This window comes from Camelus bactrianus, chromosome 8, assembly GCF_048773025.1.
Source record: "Camelus bactrianus isolate YW-2024 breed Bactrian camel chromosome 8, ASM4877302v1, whole genome shotgun sequence".
Lineage (NCBI taxonomy): Eukaryota > Metazoa > Chordata > Mammalia > Artiodactyla > Camelidae > Camelus > Camelus bactrianus.
Window position 1 is genome coordinate 18,715,917 of NC_133546.1, and position 24,038 is coordinate 18,739,954.

A 24,038-nucleotide genomic window follows, 5' to 3' on the forward strand; every position below is an offset into this window, starting at 1 on the left:
ATACTAAACACAATGTAATTCTTTTTTAAATATATGCTTGTGCCTGCATGTCCATATGTGCCTATAAAAAAAACTAATAGGGTATTCTTTGATTATATATGATTTTTGCTCCTGTCTTTTTTTGTGTTATACCATGCAAATCTCACTCAGTTAGGTTATATGACTTACATTACTAATAAGAAAATAATGACTTTCAAAGTGTATTGTACAAAGAAGATAATATTCCCTTGAAAAATTTATATTTACAAAAAAATAAAGTTTGATGCATTCATCCACTGTAACCCAAGAATTCCAGTGTGCTTCATTTCTTTCATACATCACTTTTCACTTCACACAGTCCATGGCATAATTATACTTTTCATGAGCTATTTTCTAAGCTGAGAACAATCTTTCTAGCAACTAATATCTTAACTGTCTTTCAATGGTTATCGCCAAAGAGTGTTCAAATTAAGACAGAGTTGTATCACCCCACGATGTCATAGTACCTCCCCCCTCCCCATAAGCCGACACCTATGGAGGATATCAAAACTGAAACCTGCGGCTTTATATAAAGTTCTGTCATGGTATCGATCACTTATTTTCAGCACTTATCTGTAGTACACATGCTTCTTTCTTAGGAAATAAATTTAGGAAAAGAGAATGCCTTGGTTAAAAAAAAAAAAAACAACTGCTTTGTGTTTCATTCCATTCTTTGACCACCTCAAAAGAGAGAATCAGCAGATCAGGTCTCTAGTCTCTGTAATTTCAGTGTAACTATAGGGCTAGAGAAAACTCTTGGATCTTTTATTGATTTTTTTGAAAATTCTGTTCCTAAGCACTTTATGCCCCTTAGCTGGCAATAGAAAGATTAGTTACTGGTACAAAAGTTATTATAGAAGAATTAATAAATAAACTCAGCATGATACTGTTAAAGAATGAATCTTCAAAAACTGTCACTGATTCTGAAGGTGGTAATTATGTTTTCAAGGACCACATAAGCATAGTGACTACAAAGGCCTTGTGGATGAGTCACGTGAGTTTAACTCTTTCAGGATCAAGATAAAGATACCTTCTGAAGATAGTTGCTTTGAAAATATTCTTCTTTCTTAGGACAGATGTGGAAAAAATAATGGAAAAAAGAAAAGACTGTATTTAATATGAAATGGAGAGAAACGACATCTACCCAGATTTCCTTGATCAAAATGCCACAGATTACATTAACATCAGTGGTTCATCTGAACTACAACTTACTTTAGCCCAGGAAATTTCTGTATCCAAGTCACCAAGCACACCTCCTGAAGTAGATTTCTGTACCAGTTCAGATTCAGTAAGAGAAAGCCATTCAGAGAGAGAAGCAGCCTCTTTCTTCATTTTCCGAGCCAACTGTGACGCTCTTTCCAGATCCTGCTTTCCCTCTGTCACCTAAAAGAGAGAGAGAGAGAGAGATGAGCATGAATGGGAGTGAATCAGAACATTAACTAAAGATCCAAATGAATTCATACTTAATCCCCAAGACATACTTAACCCTTATCTCTGGTACCTAGAATCACTCCATTCTTCCATTTCTGCAGAGGGACAATATACTGGAGAGGTTAAGTGTCAGGCAACTCTGGGTTTTAATCTTAGCTCTACCACTTACTTCCTAAGTGACTCCGGAATAGGTATAGCCCTCAAAAGGCCGTTATGAGTTTTAAATGAGAAAAACACACACACAAAGGGCTTGCCTGAGTCCTTGCAGCAAAGTTAAGGAATCAGTGAAAAGTACTTTTTTTTTTTTTATCATTTTGAACAAAAGATGCCTTAAAATCCTCTTAATGAATGATTCTGTTCAAAAAACACACACTTACACACTACATTCTAGCAATGTAAGGGGAAACAGCAAGATTCTTCACAAAGATATGTTTTACAATTAACCACTTAATTTAAAATACAGTAAATAATACATAAACTTCTATTATTATTTTGTTCTTATTGTTGTGGACAGAAAGCAAAATGAACTGAACTGATATCTACCAGGTTCTTAATATAGCTCCAGGATTGTGCGAAGGAACCTTACACATGCTATACAATAAAACCCTGTGGTAGGCACTATCTTTTCCATTTAACAGAATAGGACAGTGATGCTTAAAATGGTTAAGGCTATGCCAGGACAGCAAGGCCATCAGATTGAGCCCGGTCTGACCCTTGACATCACATGCTGGCACTCTCAAACTAAACAACCATTCACAATCTAATGCTGAGTTGACACTTTAAAAGACATCACAACCCAATACCTACATAAAAACATGTTCTTCCTTTCATGTGCACATATATATAGACAATAACATTACCTAAATAGTAGAGTGATAAATGATGTACAGGATGAAATTTTCTCACATGATGTAAAATGATATAAAAATCTTAGCTATAAAGGTCATATTTCTTAATAAGTAGCATGGGGTTACATTTCTGTTTTTTACTGGTCCCCTAGGTTCAATGTGACTCCTACACACCTCAAGGACTGATTATTATTAAATTCCTTCTTAAAAGTGAGATTTTTTTCCTATGGAGTTTAAGTAAAATTTGTGACTCTAAATTAATAATAACTAATCAATGTAGACCTTAGAAGACAAACACTTACATTAAAAGATATTATATATTCAAGTGATACTTATCTGACTGACTTGCCTAGGCAGCTAAACAGTCATCATAAAACTTACGGCTACCAAAGATTTGTGTACACCAGGAAGGAAATAATTTACAGTTCAACTTATAAGAGTTTACACTCTTGTCAGCCTAATCAATACATTTTAAGATGTACTGAATATTAAATTAGACAACATCAAGTTGTAAACCTTTTACCTAGCCATTTATCCCTGCTCCCTCGTGGATATGCAACCATTTCCTCTCAACAGGATCACTCCCACCAGGTATGAAACATACTCAAGTTGTCTATCTACCTTTCTGTCTGTCTGTCTGTCTGTCTGTCTGTCTCTCTCTCTCTCTCTCTCTCACACACACCCACACACACGCACACAAATTCCCTACTTTGGCCCCATCTCCCCTAAGGACTTTCCTCTCTCTTACCTTTCCCACACAAATGTTTAAAACCGTATCTCACCTCCCACACATACTTCAAGCCATGACATTGTGGCTTCAACCTCCATCACTCCACAGAAATTATCTTGGCTAAGTTCAGTTATGACCCCAATGGCACCAGATCTAATGGACATTTGTAAGTGGACATCATGTTTAACTTCCAATGATATTCAAAACAGGTGCCCACGCTCATTCTCACAATACCCTCTTCCTCTGGCTTCCCAGACCCAGCACTCTCCTGGTGTGCTACCACTTCTTGCTACTCACTGTAGCTCCATACAGTTGCATAATGTGAGTTTTAAAGATGCACAAGGTGATAATTTTACACACATATATATTGTGAAATGATTACTACAATCATGTTAATTAATACATCCATCATCACATACAGTTAACTTTTTTTTTGTGCTGAGAACACAAGATCTACCTTCTTAGCAGATTTCAAGTTTACAATTATGGACAACAGTATGGAGGTTCCTCAAAAATTTTTTAAAAGAACTACATAATGATCCAACAATCCCACTTCTGGGTATACATGCAAAGGAAATTTAAGTATTCTTTTAAAGAGATACCTGCACTCCCATATTCATGCAGCATTATTCACAACAGCCACAGGTAGACAAATGGATAAAGAAAATGTGATGTGTATATATACATATATACATACAAAAGACACATATATATACTACAGTTTCTTTTACAAGCTCATCTTCCTCAAACTTCCTACTAAATGATGTAATTCTTCTAGACAATTCAGGCCCTTTTTCTTTTTTCACTCTGTCCTCTCCTTAGGCAATCTCATCATCACTGAAAACTTTAATTACAACCTCTCTGCAGATGACTCATAAAATTCTTATCTTCGGCCCAGATGTATTCTCCAGACTTTAATAACTTCATGAATATCTGACATACCCAATTAACTCTCTCAAAGGTACTAAAACATCAGCATATCAAACACATGTTTTTTTATGATTTCTCCATGTTTCTACCCTTCCCTCCAGTGCCTGTCTCAGTGATGGCACCATGATCAAGCCAGAAACTCAGGAGTCATCCTTCATCTTTCTCTCTCCTGCTTCCCTACATCTAATCTCTCCCCAAGTCCTACTCATTTCACTTCCTACAGTGCCTAAAAACATCTGCTCACACCATCTCCACTGCTCCACCCCAGTTCAGGCCATCATCGTCTCACACGTATAGCATAACAGTGACTTCCTAACTGGTCTGCTCACATCCATTCCTATGTCTCTGCAAACCACCCTCCAAACTGCAGTGAGTGATCTTTTAAAAAACACATATCTGAGCACGTCATCTCCCTGCAACAACCCTGCAATAACTGCTTATTACTCGTAAGACACAGATTAAAATCTTCACCACAATCTCTAAGACATTGGTACGATCTGGTATCATCCCATCTCTCCAACATCGTGTTCCCACACTTGCTCTCTGTGCTTGAGCCACACAAATGGACTACGCTGCCTCCTACTACAGAGCCTTTACATGTGCTGTTCCATCAGCCTTGACAGCTCCTCCACTGGTCTCACCCAGGCTATTCCTACTCATCCTTCAGACCTCAGCTTATGGACCACTTCCTCAGGGATGCTTTCCTAACCCGACTGGACCAAATCCCCCTTTACATATACTCTTAAAGTAGTACATACATTCCTTCATAACACTTCAGACTGATAATCTGATATTATTTTGTGCAACTACTTGATTAATATTTTCTTCTTTTATTTATGTTTTTGCTCACCACTGTCTCTCCACTGCCTGAGTAACTCCTCACAACACAGTAAAGTCTCAATTGTGTTGAATGAGATGACTTAAGCCTAAAACCAGTCAAAGACAACTGGTGTAAAAACCAGTCATACCATTTGCATTTATAAAACGCCCAGTCAATGAAAAAGATAGTAATATTTCACAAATAACTTCAGCTGTATAATATTTTAACAGCTCTAATGTATGTGTTCCAGATGTGCAGTGTATAGAAATGACACATGATGTGTCATGCCAACAGTCTAATCTTACATAAATGAGGTCCAAATTGCACAGGCAATATATGACTGTTTGTTCTTACACTTAATTTGAAAGTGATCACAACATTTCAGCTAGTATTCTCTGGGCTTGTGTAGAAACTTACTTTATATTTAAAAACCAAAGTAGGATCTAATACATCATCTAACACAGCTTTTCAGTATTGACAAGAAGATTTCACTTCCACAGGTTTCTTCTTCGTTTTATTTTGGTTTTGCTTCCTTGGCTTCAGGACAAAGATTCTCAACGAGAATCCTCATGAATTCACTAAAGTGTTCAAATTACAGATGTTTCCTGAAAGGATTTTAAATCTTGCTGATTAATGTGAATTTCCTGTCACTTACAATTTAGTGATGTTTTTAACATGTCTCAGTAGACTATTCAATTTAGCCATCCAAGGACCAACAACTTGAGTTTATACAGAGACTATTATTCATAGAGTGTCCTGAGAATAACATGGGAAATGTCAGTAGCCACTGAAAATATTAAAATGACTCTGCATTAAATATTAAAAATAAATTTCTATGTAACTATTCATCATTGGAATAGTAACATAACATTTCAAGAAATACAGTAAAAATTACTGGAATAAACAAAAACATACTTATTGATGCCATAAAATTCAAACATGCATTCTCTCAGAAATGAAATTTTAAAATACATCAATGAGAGAGAGTCAGAGGTGGGCAGGGTGCAGGCTCTCCTCACCTGGGCGCCCAGGTCATTGTAGAGAACCTTCAGAGAAGTCAGTTGCTCATCCATCCCCTTGGGGTTGTCGGTTTGCTGTTTCTGGACAATGTGCCTTCCTGTTTTGATTACAGTCTCCACTTCAAGCTTGACTTCACTCAGAATTTTATAGAGTTTCTTAAAATTAAAGCAAGACATTTTACATATTGTAGTGAAAACTGGCTAACTGGAAGCATTTTAGAACATGGCTTGCAAAGACTGACAGCTCAGAACTAACAATAGAGATCAAAGGGCTTTATCTTTTTCAGATCTGGTTCAAAGGATGAGTAAAATGAGATCAAGGTTGTAAAAACCTTTAAAAATCAACTAAGAAAATACACTAATAGAGATTATACATGTTTTATTAAAAAAAACCTCAAACACATATTTTAAAGGTTTATGAAAGTACTCCATAATATAAACATTCTTCCTACAAAAAAGTGGGAAAATATTAGGACTGAAAGTTGAATGTCTAACATTTTTTAAATTACATTTTAAAATCCTAAATGCTATTACAAAAAAAGCCAATGTTGGCTATTTTTGTCTGTTGGAGCTTGAAAGGATTAAGATTTATTTTTTTCTTACAATTCTCTGAAGTACCAAGTCTACCACAAGGAGCACATATTATTTAAATAACAAAAAGGTATATAAAAAGCTCAATGTATCAAGATGTATATGACAACAGGAAGTCGGAGTTATGTAGGTCAAATTCAGAGCTGCTCTCATCCTAGTTACTTTGAAACCAAAAAGCTTTATTCTGGGCAGGTTCTCTTGTGTCCATTCATCATGATTTTGACCTGAAACATCACACGTGGCACTGTCACAGAAGAACAGACCACTGGACTAAGTACACAAGGTCGACAGTGCTTGCTTTGTTGATCTCCGTATCTCGGTAAATAATTATTTACATTCATATGCACAATCTATATATAAAATTTCACCCTATTTGTTCATTCATTCATCCATTCCAGATTTTGAGTAATTACACAATCTTCAGTACACAATAGACATGTGGAGACTGCAGTTTTGAAGAGGACAAAGAAATCTTCCCAGACTTTTCTGGTCTCAACACCTGTCATCTTTAGTTTCTTCATGATTCTTCTCAAGCAGAACACTTATTCCAAGATTGTGCATGCTTAGCTACATTATTTTTCAATTTCCATGCAACTGAATTTTAAAGTTCAAGACTAAAATAGTAATAAGGCCTTATAAATAATTTCTTCTTTCATATCTTAGGTTTAAACTTTGATTTAAAATTTTATTTTCCTAGAGAATGATTTTTTTATGCTATGATGTTCCTGACATCCATTCTAAGTTCTTCTTTCATACTTTAGGCTTAAAGTTTATTAATTAAAATTTAAAAATTTACCTCCCTTGAGAAGGAAATTGTCATTCACTGCAATATTCCTTACATTCATTCTAAGTATGGTTCTTCTAGCTAACTCGAATCTATCCTTTAAAAATTTAGTTTATTAGCCACATTCTTCCCTAGCTTCTCTAAATTCATACTGTGATTAAGATGTGTTTCCTTCATTTTTTTAATCATGTCATATACATGTGTATTCTAGTTTCCTTATCTCAGTATGCTGTAATTGATTTTACTGGCTATCTCTCCTATTTCTTCTAATTACCTGGGTGGAAAGGACCACACTCCTAATTTTTTAGCCTGTTTTTCATCATTTATCCCTATTCTTAGCACACTGGAGACTAAAAATTATTGAACAAACCATGTACTAAAGCACTAGATGAAGCCATATTAGCTACAAAGAAACCCACTGGACACATTATCCGCCCAATGACCTCACCATACACTTGTCCAGGTGTGTCTGTATGACATCAGGGTCCACATCCTTCACATCCAGAACATGAAGTTCTGCTTTCACACCATCCAGCACACGCTTGCAGTCAAGCATGCGCTGTTCAAAGTTAGCAGGCTTCTGGAAAAGCTGGAACTTTGTGGTCACCTCTCGAAGTTTCCTCTGTTTGCAGAAATGAAAATAATAAGCACGTCACATCAGAATGGTCATCTCTCTCAGCAGACAACAGTAGTATAACACACACTGCCAGAGAGTTGTAAAATAAAGCGCCAATAAAAACGTTCCTTAAAAGAATGCAGTGAGGTTGCCCGATCACCTCAGCGAACTGCACAGCCCACTGTCATGAATTCCAGTGTCTCAGTCTGAGACACAATGAAAGGCTAAGCTAGCCTTGCTGGAATTAACTGTATTAATCATCTCACCTGTTTGAAAAACAGTTCAGGAACCTAGAAGTCACAATGCCCTTCATCACAAGCTCAGAGTGAAAGTCAGTCTCACATATCCTGTTAAGGGACGACGTGGGTCTGTATCCCATGCAGTCAGCCTGCCCAGTGTATCAGCCACACCAGTACTGACGGCGGCTCCACATCGAAGGGAAAACCTATACAAAGCTACCTTCTGTGTCTAGATTGCTCCCTCTTCTCAGCTCGTCTAAAAAAAGCAGATTCAATATTGTCCACCCACGCAACAGTTTGTTTCTGCTGCCCTGCCTAGTTTGGAAGGCACTTTCAACACATCACTCCCATCCCAATCTTTACATCACAGGGAAGACCAAGGGCACCCAAGTCATCAGCTCCTTCTCACTTTCTTTTTATGCCCAACACACTGAAAAGTCAAAGGAAGCCGTTCTCCCTCTCACCTGCAGCCCATCCATCTGACTTCCTCCTCTAGCAGTCCTGCCGTCTGGGGAGGTCAGAGGCTGAGAACGTGTGTTCCTTCTCAGCTCCTCTAGAGTTAGCTCCTGGGCTGAGATCTCTGCTTGGATTTTCTACAAAGAGATTAGAAAATGGAGACAAGGTCTTTTTTTTTTTTAAGTGTCACAGAGTCATATAACACATAAGAATATACTGGTCCCTGTACAAGCTTTAATAAGTGTGCAGTACAATAATAATACAGGCCACCCATATTGTAGGACAGCTGTGTGTGGGGCATGGAGGTCTTTGTGTTTGTCACTTCTAATGTTTGCCACTTATTTATAAGGAAGGAATTTTCCCAACTTTATAGCTAAGAAAATTCTAATTCTTAAGTGGTTGTCATTTGCCAGGATCTCACATCAAAACCATGAGGACCCAAAAATCCACATGCTGCCCTGCAAGTAAGATCAGCCTTTCTCACTGACTCTCCGTTGGGTTGGCAAGAGAGGCTGGTGCCCTGCAAGTGAGGAGACAATTCCACATGCTTTCTTTACGATGCAAACACCCTCACGTCCCTGGCAGTACCTGGGCTTCCTGCGGGACTTGGAAGGCATCTATCCTGTCAGTCAAGTACGTTGTAAGCTGCTTGTCCAGCTCCCCTAAGCTCTCCTGCAAGACCTGAAGCATGTGGTCAGTTTCACGCAGGACCTGGAGTTGCTTTTCCAAAGAAATCTGCTTGCTCTCTGCCTACATGGGGGGAAATTTAATCATCAGTTGCTCAGCACAAATATAAATAGCTGACTATAAGAAAACCCTTATGTTCTGACCACCAAGAAAAGAAACAACTATAAAAGCACTACTTCAAGACAATGGCCTGCATGGCAAATAAGTAATAACTAGCAAGCATCATGAAGAGGTCCCTCTAATATCTTACGTATCTTGCAGGAAATCACTCATTTTTAATTCTTTCTAAATAAAAATGACAAAATATAAAAATGTCCTTCAGGGCACTATGTTAAGTGAGATAAGTCAAACAGAGAAGGACAAATACTGCATGAACTCAGGTATATGTGGAATCTCAAAAAAACCAAAACAAACTAAAAACTGATGTAAAAACACAAAGCTCATAGACAGAGAGAATTGGTGGTTGCTGGAGACAGGGGTAGGGGTGGGTGAAATAGGTGAAGAGGGTCAAAAGATCAAACTTCTAGTTACAAAGTAAAGAGTTTATAATACAGTAATTATAATTACTATATAATAGTAAGTCATGGAGATGTGATGTACAGAGTGATGATTGTAGATAATGACACTGTATTGCATATTTGAAAGTTGGTAAGAGAGTAAATCTTAAAAGTCCTCATTGCAAGGAATAAAACTTAAAACTATAACCTCATGCCAGAGGTTAACTAGATTTATTGTGGTGATCACTTCCCAATGAATACAAGTATCAGATCATTATGTGTATACCTGAAACTAATATGTTATATGTTAATTACACCTCAATTAAAAAAGAAAAAAATGTGTGCCTAAATAATACATTAAAAGGGAACATAAAATATGCCATTTAATTTAAATTCAGGGCATTTTTAGGAATCAGCAATAAGCCTATTAACAAGAATATAAAATATAACAGAAATGTCTATCAGTAGAATGAACATATAAATTTTTTCCAAAGTTTAAAAAAGTTCTACAGATGTGCACAGTGTCAAACACTATTTACCACACTTTTGGGTTAAGTTTGATGCTATTCATGACCTAAACATGACTAGTTATTTTTTAACATGTGTTTGAAAGCTTCTAATATCCACCCAACCCTCCAATAAAAAGTCTCCTTTCTCTACTTACTGATATGAATATGCATGCTGTGATAACATTCTGAAGATGCATCTAAGAGATTATGACATTTTATAACAGCAGCTTATGTCAAATTCTGATGGCTCTAAGATTTACTAGGATAACATGAGTTATTATTCTTATATACATCTATAATATGATCCTTAAAGGAAATTAGATAGTTCAGAAGTAGAAACAATTTCAATGATAGATTTTTTTATTCATCAAGTTCTACCTGCCTTGTAAGTTTAAGGTCGGCTCTTCCTCACCCAGTATTCCAATGCCCTCAGCATCTCTGTTGGTACCACCTTTCCCCCTGGTGTAAGTTCTCGAGGTCAGCTCCGTACATAAACATCTAACCAACACTCACACATGGCCCGGATCTTACCAGGTGACTCAGTTCTTCGTATCGACTGTTGAAAGCCTCCAGTTTCTCACTGATGATGTCATCAAGGATCCCTCCATCGATCAGGGTCTGGCCAAGTTCCCGAATCTGGGTGCGATTATCTGCTGGATGTCGCAAAACAGATTCTAGAGACTGGATGGAGGTGGGGGAAAAATAATGCATTTACTAAGGCAAAGTGTATCACGGATGCTAAAAAAAAATTTTTAAACAAATAATTCTATCTTCTAGAAATCTACCTAAGGAACAAGAGCATAAATGATTAATCCACAAAAATATCCCTCATGGTATTAACACATAAAATTGAGAACTCAGCATGAAAGATAATATATAATATAATCCAAAAAAAGTTCAGTGATTATTAATTACATGGGAAAATGTTCATGGTGTGATAACCAAGTTTAAAAGCAAAAAAGAAGGGAAGAGTATAGCTCAGTGGTAGAGCACATACTTGGCATGCATGAGGTCCTGGGTTTAATCCCCAGTACCTCTGTCAAAATAAATAAATAAATAAACCGAATTACTGCCCCCCACCAAAAAAAGACAAAACAAACAACAACAAAGGCAAAAAAGAATACTATACAAATAAAATTATCTCAGACTGTTATTGATTATATAACTAAAAATAGGTACTCATTTTTCTACAACATATACAAAATATTAGGCACTGTTTTACACACATACTTTATATATACATAAATCTAACTAACCACATGGGCTAAATATTATTCCCATATTACGGATGGGAAAACTGACGCTCAGAGAGGTTAAGTAATTTGCCAACATACACACAGTAAAAAGAAGATTCCAACTTGGCTCCAAAGCCTTGGTGATACCAAAGCCTTTGATCCAGTTACTAAAAAGTAATACCTTCCAGCATGTATATGTAAAAAAAATAATAATGATGATAAGAAAGAAATACACTAAAATGTCTTAAAGGGTTATCTTAGAGTTTACTTTATACTTTTCTCCATATTTCTAGAATGCACGTTTTAACTCTCATGTTAGGAAAGTATGTGTCTGTAAAATAAGTTTTCATAATTCTTTTTAGTACTCTCAATCCCTCGCTCTGCTATTTTATGTGAGAAGTGACATCTTTTCTCCAGCAGAGCATCTGGCTCCTGAAATTTAGGTACCACATTTGACTTATTTCTGACCTTTAATACAGTCATTTACTTAATTACCACATCATGTTCCTACAGTTTAAAAAGCATAGCTACCTTCTTCCTCCTTTTTTTTTTCTTTAAAGCAAATCTATTCTCTTCACATTTTAATTCATTTAAGTAACAGGTATTAAGTTATCATGTGCTACAGGCTGCACTGGTTACTGGAGAACAACCAAAAATTCAGACACGTTTCTTGGCCTCAAGGAGCTCAAGCCTCGGCTTGGGGATAGGATCCTATGTCTCCAACATTGCCCTCTCCAACCTGAATTCCTCCAACTTTTCACAACTGAAGATAACAGAGCAGGCACCACTGAAACACAGTCCTTGCTGGGTCTAATAAGCAACAATAGCTTTATGAAGACAAAAGGTAGCAATTGTCCTAATAATATAAGGCAGAGTCTTACCCACGGACTGGTGAAAACAACCTGGAAAGTCACTAGAGCACTTTGCGATGTCTAAAATGTACTAATTAGCAAACAACTAACCACCTCATGAGGCTGAGCTAGTGGGCCACCAATAATCTAAATATATATGATGGTATAAATACTTCAGGCAATGGAAGAAAACACAAGTTACACCAAAAATCACCAAGGAAGCAAAAGTGTTCGCTGGCATGAGGCATTACGTTCCTCGTTAAACCCTCATTCAGCCTCACTGCAACCAAAAGAACCACTCATAACGCAGGCTCCCACCTCCAGAGCTTCACTGACAGCATCTGTCTTCCCGGGCAGGGTCTCTGTGCTCTTCATCCGCTCCTCCAGAGTGTTTAGCCAGGTGGTCTCAAGGTCCAAATAGTGAAGCAGTTCAATCCAACAAGACCATACCTCCTAAGTAGGCAGGAAAAAACTTAGATTAGATAAGATGCCACTTAGAGAGACGGTGCATCTCCCCCGCTACACATTCTCTCTAATTAATAATTTCATTTAGATACGAGTATATATGGGCACTGAGAAACTGAGGGAGCTGAAATTTCAACTAAGCGAAATAAAACTGAATTCTTCAATAGATCATATTAGACCAACTGGAAGGAGGAGGGAGGCAAAGAGGAATGACCTGCCTCACTCTTTAACACTAAAATTAATTCCAAGACTCTATTTAAATGTCAAAAATAAAGTTATATAATTAGTAGAAGAAATCAGGAGGGAAACATTATTAGTTTGGTTTTTTTTAATAGAAAGGTAAAAAATACCCAGACTTGTGACACTTTTTAACAATTACACAGGAAACTGGAATTCCCTGGGGTCCACCCTATTCCAACTTAGAGCTGCTGTAATCATTTGATGTATACTCTTTCCAACTTTTTTCTAAATTCATATGAACATGTCTATACATCAAGAGGGCCACATTTTACCCCAGTCGGAGTTTTGCTATGCTTACTGTATTAGTTGCAACCACGGAATCCCCATTCCCGTGGGGAATTGGGGGCAGGGGCATGAATGTATCCTCCACTTCCTAGGAGTAAAACTATGGGAGGAACAAGCCCCTTCCTCATATAGGAGGAGCCTATTTGATGGATAAATTTAGGAGACAGCTCAGCGTGGAGCCTCCTGGGTTGGTCCTCCTTCAGACCCATAGACCGAGGGAGGACACATTCTAGTGTGCACTCCACATGAGGCATACTCACCAGGTCAAGGGTCAGCAACTTTTCTATAAAAGGCCAGATAGTAAATATTTTAGGTTTTACAGGCTGCATTTGGCCTCTGAAACAGATTCCTCTTTATTTTTTCTGTGTGTGTGCATGTTTTGTTTTTAACAACTCTTTAAAAATATACAACCATTTTTAGCTCCTGGGCCATAGAGAAACAGGCCACAAACCAGATTTGACCCTCAGGTTGTAATTTGCCAACAACTGGCTAAGATTAGAAGGAAAATTGGTATCTGGTCCCCCAAATTTATATAGGCAGAAAGGACTAAGAAATCTACCCAGCTGCAAGCACAGCCCTATTTCTTATGGGAAGCAAAGGACAGCTCGCAGAGAAGCTCTCCCAGGAAGCAGCACTGGCCCCTAATAGGGCAACAGTCCCTGCCCCCGGAGTAGGGGCCACTGACTGCACGTGCCCAGGTGCATTTCAGAATTACCAGTATTAGATTTCAGAGTCACTAATACCAGTGCCTGCCATTTTTACCTTCCGCTGCCCCAGCTTTTTTGAATGTGAGTGTCTGCTGAGGTTTTCCTGTACCTATCTCAGAATTGTGTTGGGTTTATGGGGTGCAGATAACTTATCTCTATTGCGCCCAGGTCACCAGGTGCCACACCTAAATACCTGCACTGGAAGAAGCTGTTCCTAGGAGCCCCCTCTGCATTTGGACCTGATGCAGATCACAAGATCCTGGACTCCAAGCTTGATGCTGTGCTGGATAAGACTTTGGGCATCCCTGGAGAGCGTTAAGTGTATTTCACACGTGGAACGAATCGAACTAATTTATGACCAGAGAGTGGATAACAATGGCCACAAATTTTCTGCTGCTAATCCCATGAAATGGTGAGATTATTTTCTCCTCCCTGAGAATGTGATGTGCTTAGACCAAAAGAAGGCTACAGAGGTGGCACTGTGCCAAAGTGCAGACCTAGCCTTTAAGAGGACTGGCAGCTTCTGCTTGCTCCCTCTTAAAAGCCAGCTGCCACGCTGTAGAAGAGCTGTACATTGTGAGGTCATGGTGGAGGGAGACCTGGAGGATGACAGGCCGTCATGAAGGTTCCAGCTGAACTCCCAGTGAATGCAGGGACCATGTGGACCTGCTCCACAGGGAGCAGAAGAGCCACCCAACTGAGTCAAATCAACCCACAGAATCATGAAAAAATGTATTAACGGTTGTTTTTGTAAGTCATTATGCTTGGGCAAGGTTTGTTACACAACAAATAATAACTGAAACATAAGTGTTTATATTTAAAATATAAAATCGTGGCTGGGAAGACTATTTACCCCTTCTGGATCATGATTATTCCAAGAGAGGGATCAAGAGATGGGATAGGATGGGAGAGAAGGAAACAGGTTCTATAGTGCCAATTAATTTTATTTTAAAACAAGATCTGGAAAAAATACAGCAAAATGTTAACATTTGTTGTATCTGAGGGATACGTATAAAAGTGTTCGTAATATTAACTGTACCCTTATATAAATTTGGACTGTTTCATGATTTAAAACATTTTAAAGGAATCTAAAAATAATCAAGGTAATAAAGTTGCACTCTTCAGTAGGATGGCATCCTCACTCTAATTTAGAAATTTGGCTGTTTCCACAAGATCCCTTGGTAATCCCTCACATAATTTTAAGAGTGCTTCCATTTTGAAATCTCTTTTCTAATTCTTGTCACTTCCTCTTTCAAAGATACAAAGGTGTCACCTTTCTCTTTTATCTATAGTGTTCTCTCACATTTTCCCTTTTCTTCTTTCAGGCTAATTCTCTCAAACTACTTCAAAAGTAATTCTAAAAATAATTCTCCAAGCAATTCTACAACCTCAAAATATTTCACTCCTCATCCTTAAACTGTCACCTCCAGGTCCTAAACACAGAAACAACACAGAATCCATGGTGGTCTTTTGTTAGTGTGGGATAACCTGGGGACCCCATTCATTATTTAAGCATATTGTGAGTACTTTGGCTACAAATAAAGAGAAAAAAAGAAAAGGCAAAATCATGGGTGGTTAGGACAGAGAAGAAAATATGGGCAAGACTGTAGAATTCAATCCCAGGATCACTTATGGGGATTTAAGATTATCCATACAGAATGTTATATATTATATTTACAGAACTTTAAATTCTCAAATGAGTAACCTCAGCTGTTTTATGTTAGATGATATCTTAATATTACAGAATAAGATTTTGTTTGACTTGTAACTTTCTTATTAACTAATTTGAATTACACATATTTACCTTAGCACAAAATTGATTCAGAATAAGTGAATAATGAGTGAATTTAGCTTAAATATTGTGGTTGTGATTACCATTTTAGGATTTATTACAATACAATCATTTGATTTAGGTTGAACTGAATTTAAATTGTTATAAATTCAAGGGCTTCTTAAGTCTGATCAATAAGATGTAACAAAAGTCACACTAATGTATAAACAAACAAGCAAAATCTTAATTTTATTTTTTTTTAAATCACAGAATCATCTACATCTTAAACTGGCCAGGGCAGGGGAAATGGTCCAGTAAAATACACATTCAAGTTCATCTTTTCTTCACTCTAAATAAAACCTGTAATTTTAGACACCACTCTAAAAAAAATACCCCTCAATTTATCTCTCTGCACTAACCAGGCAAAACAAAACCAAGAAGATATTCACAGTATATTGTTTTAGAATTTTAGGACTGGAACAGACCCTCCAGGTCATCTGTAACATGAAAACCCTGATTTCACATTTAATAAACGTAACAACTGAAGCTAAGAAACGACTTTACCAAGAACCTCCCACCAACTGAAGGCAGATCTTGGTCTTCAATTTTCCAGTCTCTCTGTTTCACTTTTATCAACCTACTACCTAAATTATTATCTACTAATTATTAATATTATGATCTCATGAAAGAACTACTTTTCTTTAGTGATCTAGTAATTGAAAAGAAACATGGAGAGTTTTTTTTCCAAGATATGGAAATGGTTAGTACATTACAAAATCTGAATCTCAGAAATACATCAGTGAAAAAAAATACCATACCTCTAGTGTGTGGCACTTTCCTCGAATTCTATTACAAAGAAGTTGATAATTCTCCAGCACGACATTGAGCTCAGATGTCAACTCCTGGCCACCAGAGGGCACTTTTGCAGCTAATAACTTGATGTTGTCCTTGAGAATCTTCACTCTCACCTCCTTCTGCAACACATCCTCTTTCGCCCTCTGTTTCAAGACAGAATGAACTTGAAAACTGTCTCCCTATCTCAGTAACCAACTTCTTTCTTTTTCAAAAAATGTGACTAAACCAAAATTAAAACATCTGGATGATTCTAACTACCTAGTTGGAACATTATGTAGGTAATCAATACAGAGAGCACCTGTTGAAATAAGAAGGGTAACTACAAAGTTTCACTCATTATACATCCCAATGTACACAGTCCCCACATGGGCAGTTTCATTAAATAACAGCAGTGGTAAATACCTAAGTTATCCTAAATTATGTTCACTGACAGGATGTATTGTCAAAGTCTGGGCCCCTAATAAGAATTAAGTGAATTCATTTTGATTAAGTAAATTTAATTTTAATATATTTTAATTGAATTAAAAATAATTTAAGTGAATTCATTCATTTTAATTCCCCTCCCCAAAATAAAACTTTAATTGACACTGGAAGTCTGAGCTTATTGGTCTGAAATACATTTTCACAAAAAATGAAAGTACACCATGGTGGACGTATTCTTTAAAAATAATATAAATATTTTTTCTCCTGGAACATAAGTATATCTATCCTTCTGATAATTAACAGCATTTCAAAAATGATGAGGTTATACTGGGAAGATCTGAACTAGAAATAGCTTCTTTCCTCATTCTCCCTCTGTACTTAAGATGAAGCCTCACACACAGGAAAAATCAAACTAAAACAGCCTTTCGCTCTCCTGTGTAGCCTTTTTTACTACTTAATGGTTTTAAAATTCTCTAAGTTGGGGTAAAATGATTAAGTGCAGTTTTTTTTTTTTTAATCCTAATGGTTGTTTGGCAGAATAAAAACAGAATGTTGCCCGATCAAGGGTTTTAGTCTCATTTTTCTAAACTCTCATTCCTAGCAACCTTAAGAAACCATAGAACGACAATGTCAATAGCACAAAGGAGAAGAATAAATGAAATAAGATGGTTCTTAACACAGTAGGCTACCTTTAAAATACTCTACATACTGAGTATTTGTAAAGTTCCAAGAAAAGCTACACTAAAAAAGTGTTTCTGTGAAAATACTACACTAAAAGCCCCTTTTATTTACTTTGATTAAAATACAATAATGCACTGATGAAATATAATCCTTTAAAAAAATACCTGCAACAGAGATTTTTGTTTTTTTTACACTTGTAGGCACGCTAAGTGTGGGGTAAAACTGTGCTGATCTTTTTTTTTTTTTTTTTTTTGTAGCTTTTAAGACATTATCTCCTTTGGCTTCAACACAGAAGGATATTTGAAGTAGTGTTAGAATGAGGCCCAGTTCTTTTATTATATAAAAAAGAGGAGTTCAAGATTATTGACATAGGAATGTAAGTTTTAAGGAAAGACATCCTAAGGACCCAACTGGTACTCAATCCCTTGATGACATTCCTACCGCTATTCTTACCTGCTCTAATAATATTTTGGTATTCATGCATGCCCCATGTACTAGCTGGAAGAATACAGTTGACGAAATAAAGATAAACCCCAACCAAACTGGGAAGTCTCTCTTGTTTCTTATGAAAAGCAATTCTTTCTGAAAATCTTTAGAAATAGATAGTGGCGATGGCTGCACAACACTGTGAATATAAAACTGACGCCACTAAATGTGAGTCTTTCTCTGTGGCCCCCGCGAGGTTCTAGTGTCAGAAAATTTCCCGGGGGCCCTCATGGACCCAACTTATGGGCCAAGTTAAACACATGGATTCTCAGCATCCTATCCTACTAAAATCAGGCAGCTGCCCTTCTGTTTTCTTTTTAATTTGAGATCCTACTATGAAGGATTATATGTACAGATCACACCTTACAGCCAGTAGATGACTAACCGCCTGATTGATTTTGAAGGGAGGAGGGAGACAGAAAGCCTGTGGACACTGGTGGTCCCCACCTCACCTTCATCTCCTCCACAGCACTCTCAAGTTCTTCCGGGGACTTGTACTCAAAATCCCTCTCCAGGTATTCTTCTTCCGCCTGCGTCATCCACTCCTGCATCTCTGCCAAGTCTTTCTTCAGGTTCACCACTTTTTCCTGACTTTCAGACAATCTATTTTTTTTAATAGTAATCTAGGAAGGAAAAGCCATTCACTCCAATAAACAAATCTAAATGCTTTAAATGTCAACTTCTAGTTTCTAGTACCTAAAGACACAGTAATAACTTTCCACAAAGAGCCTTAAGGTTCAAAATTCAGATGAAATCCTTTATACATTTTGTGCTGATCCTGTGGAACACAAGCAATAGTGAAAACAATAATTATAACCAGGATTCCGTTTCACATTTTGGACATTCATCTAATTTGGAAATATTTATTTTTTTAAAATGCAAACTTTTGACAGATAAATACTCAAATGAAGGACTCTAACCTACGGCAATAAAAGCACGTATTTCATGAAAATCTACTGTAGCATTATTTATGGGGGAAAAAACTGAAGGAACCAAAACATCCATTTTCTCTTTTTAACAGGATTTCCCCATTAAGATTGCACTTTTAAAAAGCAGAGAAGAGGAGACTGCTGTTAAAGATGATCATAAAACACTGCTTTATAAAGTTTTGGTTTTGATAATCTACTATACTTGTATATTCCACACAGACAAAAAAAAGGTTACATCAGAAAATCAGTATCCCTCAGAATCCAGTCCAGTAACTTTGTTAAATATTTCAGGAAGACTAAAAACATTCTTCAGAGAGATCCTCCCTCTAACCACAAACTGCCTTCCACTGTGGGAGAAGGTATCGTCCCACACAGATCAGCCAGCACGCACTTCACTATTCAACCGCACACCCAAATTACATCGCACAGAAGTGGTCGCCTTGCCAGGGCTTGCCTGGCTGTGAAACTGATGGTGACGATAGGGCAGGACAGGACTAGGATGGCTCTCACAGGAATACGGGGGGAGGCTTGGTGGCCTTCCCGTTCCTCTCTCTAAACAGGATCACAGTCATAAAAACAGACAGGGGCTGAACAAGAGCTTGGATTCCACTGCCCCACGTGGTACTCGGACAGCCTACTGCCAGCAGTGTACACAGTCCTGCTTCCCCCGTCTTGCTGATCAACACTTTCACCTGGTGAGCTTTAAAAAAAATACAGACTTCAGGGCCCTACTTCCCCAAAATTCTGCTTACTAATAGTTTCTAAACACTAGTCAGTTATATAATTTTCCTGGATCCATAGAGAAATGAGAAAAATTAAAAATGCAGCAAACTTTTCAAAAAAAAAAAAGCTCAAAACTAACATTAATTCTCCTGATATTATATACTTTCTACTTTTTGGCATTAAAATGTTTTCCTTTTCGTGATATCACGGATATAATAAATGAGATAAATTTTTTATTTGTTGACTTTACATGCGTATCCTTTCTTAGCAAAATTAAACTTTGGCAACATTATGTTTGTCCAAAATTTCTTCAACTTTTTCACTATTCGGTGAACTGCTTTAGATAATTACTCATGCAACAACACATGGTTGCCTCCTTGCTGAAGACACTTAAAAATTTCCCATGCATTTATTGCCATACTTTGAATCAATAGTAATTCACAATTAGTTCTGTTTTCATATGTGTAAGTATGTATGTGTATAGACAGATAAATAGACACACAGATCTAAATATCCATATGTAACATGCATCTGTCTCTATCCATCTATCTATTTCTTCCTTGCACCTCATTGTCACTTCCAAACCATCTTCCCTGCTTAGTTCCCCCAAAACCCAGCTCCTTCAAGCACATGTCATCGAATTACAGCACAGTTAGAGAAGTCTGAATTTGGCTAGAATATAAGATGATATTACAAAGTTTTTTTTTTTAGGTGTCACAATGATATTGCAGTTTTGTAGAACATTGTTCTCATTCATGGAAGAAGCATGCTAAAGTATTTAGGAGTACGCTGTCATAATATTTTTCACTTCCTGTCAAAAGTACATATTTAGGAAAAAAAAAGGTATACGTGTGTGTATGTTGGGAGAGACCTGGGGAGAGGGAAAAAAGGCAAATGTGGTAAAACAGTAACAATCAGCAGATTTAGGAATGGTTTATGGCTGTTCTCTCAACCATTACTTCAACTTTTCTTTAAGTTTGAACATGTTCAAAATCAGGAATTGGGGGGGGACAAAACAAGATACTCAGGGATGCAAATATAAAATTTTCCTGTATATACATTAAACAAAAAGTACTGTATTAAGGGATAAGCACTATCTACACGACCGTCTGCGGAGTATTCCTGCATTTCACATTTTCTTCTCTCATTTTTCACCCTTTGCTCACTCACTTCAGCTACATGCAACCTCACTATTATTCCACCAACAAAACAGAAGGCATCAGAAGAGAACTACATCTCACTCCTCGTGTCCCGTAGCTGCCTTCCCTTCTGTTACACGGAGGGACCACCTGACAGCAGTTCTTCCCCTCAGAGGGTGGATCTCATTCCCTCCCACGTAATCACAGACTTCGCTTTGGAAATTATCTTCTCTCCATCTCTTCTGCATCGTTACTCTCTCCCCCTAAATGAAGTCCTTGTCGGCAGGCAGACATCCTGTGACATCACTTATTTTTAAAAATTACAAGAACAGCTCTTAGGATCCCCATGTCCCTTCCAGCACCTACCTCATTGAATAGAGAAAGTTCTCGAAGTTGGCTACACTTGCTGCAGTACCTCACTTCCTTTCCTCTCCTCAACATTCTCCAACATGACTTTTCTTCCCCACCACCCGACTGGGACCACTTTTCTCAAGGTCACGATAAGCCTCCGTCTGGTCAAATCTAAAGCGTGCTCTCCAGTTCTGATTGGCCTCAGCAATCCTCAGCACTGGACACTGTGCAGAGCTTTCTCCACCTGGCCTCTGGGGCCTCACACTCTCCTGGTACCTCTCCTCTGGCTGACCTCACCTTTGTAGCATCCTTGCCCAGCAGTAAGTGCTGTAGAGTCCTATTTCCATGTCTAGTAATCTTGAATTTAACTCTTTCAGTATGGAAGTCATCATTTCACCAGCTCCCACAAAAGCATCTCCTGAGCCTTCACCATTTCAGTAAATAGCACCATAATTCACACCAAATGGAAGCTTCGCAAAAATCCTGAGCTGTCCTTCACTATTCACTTTTTCTCATACCACACATCCAATCTATTACTAGACTCCTAGCTCCACTTTCAAAATATACTCCAAACCTAACATTTCTCATGACCTCCACCACCATCTCCCGAGTCAACCTAGTCCAAGGGGCCAGCCTCCCTCTCCAAGACTGCAACAACCTTCTAAGTATTCTCCTGTTTTCACTCTCGATTTCCCAGAGCAAATTATCCACCTGGAAGCCAGGGTGACCTTAAAAACTCTATTGTATGTCGACTTCTTGCTCAAAACCTTCTGCTTTCTATGTGAAATTATACTTGAAATAAAACTCACAATCTGTGCTTCAAAGACCATATACAACCCATCTCCACCTACTTTCTGACCTCAGATCTTACCATTCTCCCACCCAGTGACTCCTCCCTTCATTCTATTCCAGCTGCAATGACTTTCTCATTCTTTATTGAACACATCAAGCTCATTCCCGACCAGGAGCCAAAGTGGACAATATTAACCTCCCTTAATTTAAAAGAATGATCCATTTCTTGCCCCAACCTGCCACCCACGCTACAGTTACTCTAGACTGCTGTTTTTCAGACTGGATGGGCTATGAGTTCAGTTTAGTCCATCAAGAGAAGCCACTGTCTAGCTCTTGAAAATCACACATAGCAAAATTGAAAAACTCACCTCCTTACTGAATTTCTCCAGTTGTGTTTGGTGGTCAACTAGTTTCGTTTGCATCCAGGTTTTGATCCCAGCAACTGGGCAGCTACGAAGGTTAGCCTCTATTTCTTTCATGTCTTTCAGAGATGATTCAGTTGTTTCTATTTCGTTAACAAATGCCTGAACACACAAAATAAGTCCTTGCTGAGTGCGTTCTTACATAAGTGAATGCCATTATTATAGTTTTCTCTGCTCATATCCCTGCAAGTATTTTAAGAACAGACTGCTTGGGACTTGGGACTTTAACTACTTAAGAAATATTGTGTCAAGAAATTCATTTCACCTGGGTGCTTTGTACAGCCATCTGCTAAATTAGATTGAAAATACTTGAATCTCTGCCGGGAATAGTACTTTTAATTCATTTAGAGAAGCCTAATGATTTCACCAAATATAAAATGTCAGTATTACTGGCAAACTTCATTCATTAGATATGTTTTTCTTAAAGCCTCACCATGTGGCACAATAAGATCAATATACAATTGGTAATTATGACACTAAGATTGCCATTGTAACATAAAACAGCAGCTCCTAATGAACTAAAATCCCTCTTGTGTTCTCCATCCAAAATTCTATGACTGTGGCCCAATATAGAAATATGAACAGTTGTTCTTTCACTGGCTATAAAGTTAAAAAAAAAACGGTTTATGATGAAAGACATTTTATCTAGCTTTATTGTCATGGCATATTCTTATAATTTTAATAATAGCAAATAATAAAGAAGAAAATGTTATTTATTACAGCAGGTTCACTAGATCAGCAGAACTCACAGAGCACTGGTCAAGCTGTCTTTGTAGTCCTTCGGGATCTCCTTGGATAGCCTGCTCTTTCATTACGAAGTCTTTCACACCATCCATCCACTTCTCAATGACTTTTGAATCAGCCTAAATCGAACACAATAACAAAGGGGGATATTACTCAGTGACATTCGACCTACTGCATCTCAAGATCTATTGCTACTGGAAAAAAAGGCAACTTTTCAAAACTTTGATAGCATCATTTTCATATATTTTATTTCTTTTTTTAGATCCTCCAATGCTGAAAAATAATTATCTTCTTCATTGTTGACTAAAATCCTCATGAGATGATATCTTTGTGATCATACTAAAGCTTTCAAGACACTCTCCAGTGACCCAAGCTATTTTGCTTAATGTGAGCAATATCTAAGATTAAAAATTCAAATTAAAGGGGAAAAATGCTTTTCTAATATAATCAGCTAAAAAAAATCTTTTGTTCTCAAATAATTTAGAACAATTTTCTCAAGTTACCTACTCAAAGCAGGAATAAATAAAGAATAGAGTGAAGGGAATACAATAGACCGTTCTTAGTTCAGCTGTGGGATGCCTTATCTAAGAGCCCAGTACAGTCTGCTGCCCAACTCCTTTCTTTCATCCAACATTTACTAAGCACCCACTGTAACCCAGTTACTGCATGTGGTGCTGGGGGAATGAGAAAGGAAACATTTTGCAGAAAGAAAGACACTTGAGAGATGCAGCAACATTGGAACCGGACCTTAAAGAATGTGAACA

The 24,038-nt window shown here is 37.5% G+C and overlaps 1 protein-coding gene across 11 annotated transcripts in view; it reads right to left on the reverse strand.

Annotated features, from left to right (window-relative positions):
* Nucleotides 1–24,038, reverse strand: part of UTRN (utrophin) — a 457,676-nt gene that overhangs the window by 284,302 nt on the left and 149,336 nt on the right. For 10 of the 11 annotated variants that reach the window (XM_074368225.1, XM_010965836.3, XM_074368224.1 and 7 more), the window contains 11 exons: nt 23,280–23,393; nt 22,477–22,632; nt 18,627–18,797; nt 16,548–16,727; nt 12,580–12,714; nt 10,707–10,856; nt 9,071–9,232; nt 8,491–8,619; nt 7,620–7,793; nt 5,797–5,952; nt 1,231–1,401 (listed from right to left, as the gene is read on the reverse strand). In XM_074368225.1, coding sequence (XP_074224326.1) covers nt 1,231–1,401; nt 5,797–5,952; nt 7,620–7,793; nt 8,491–8,619; nt 9,071–9,232; nt 10,707–10,856; nt 12,580–12,714; nt 16,548–16,727; nt 18,627–18,797; nt 22,477–22,632; nt 23,280–23,393 — 1,698 coding nt within the window. The remainder of the gene's footprint in view (nt 1–1,230; nt 1,402–5,796; nt 5,953–7,619; nt 7,794–8,490; nt 8,620–9,070; nt 9,233–10,706; nt 10,857–12,579; nt 12,715–16,547; nt 16,728–18,626; nt 18,798–22,476; nt 22,633–23,279; nt 23,394–24,038) is intronic. The other variant, XM_074368230.1, reaches the window with a different exon arrangement.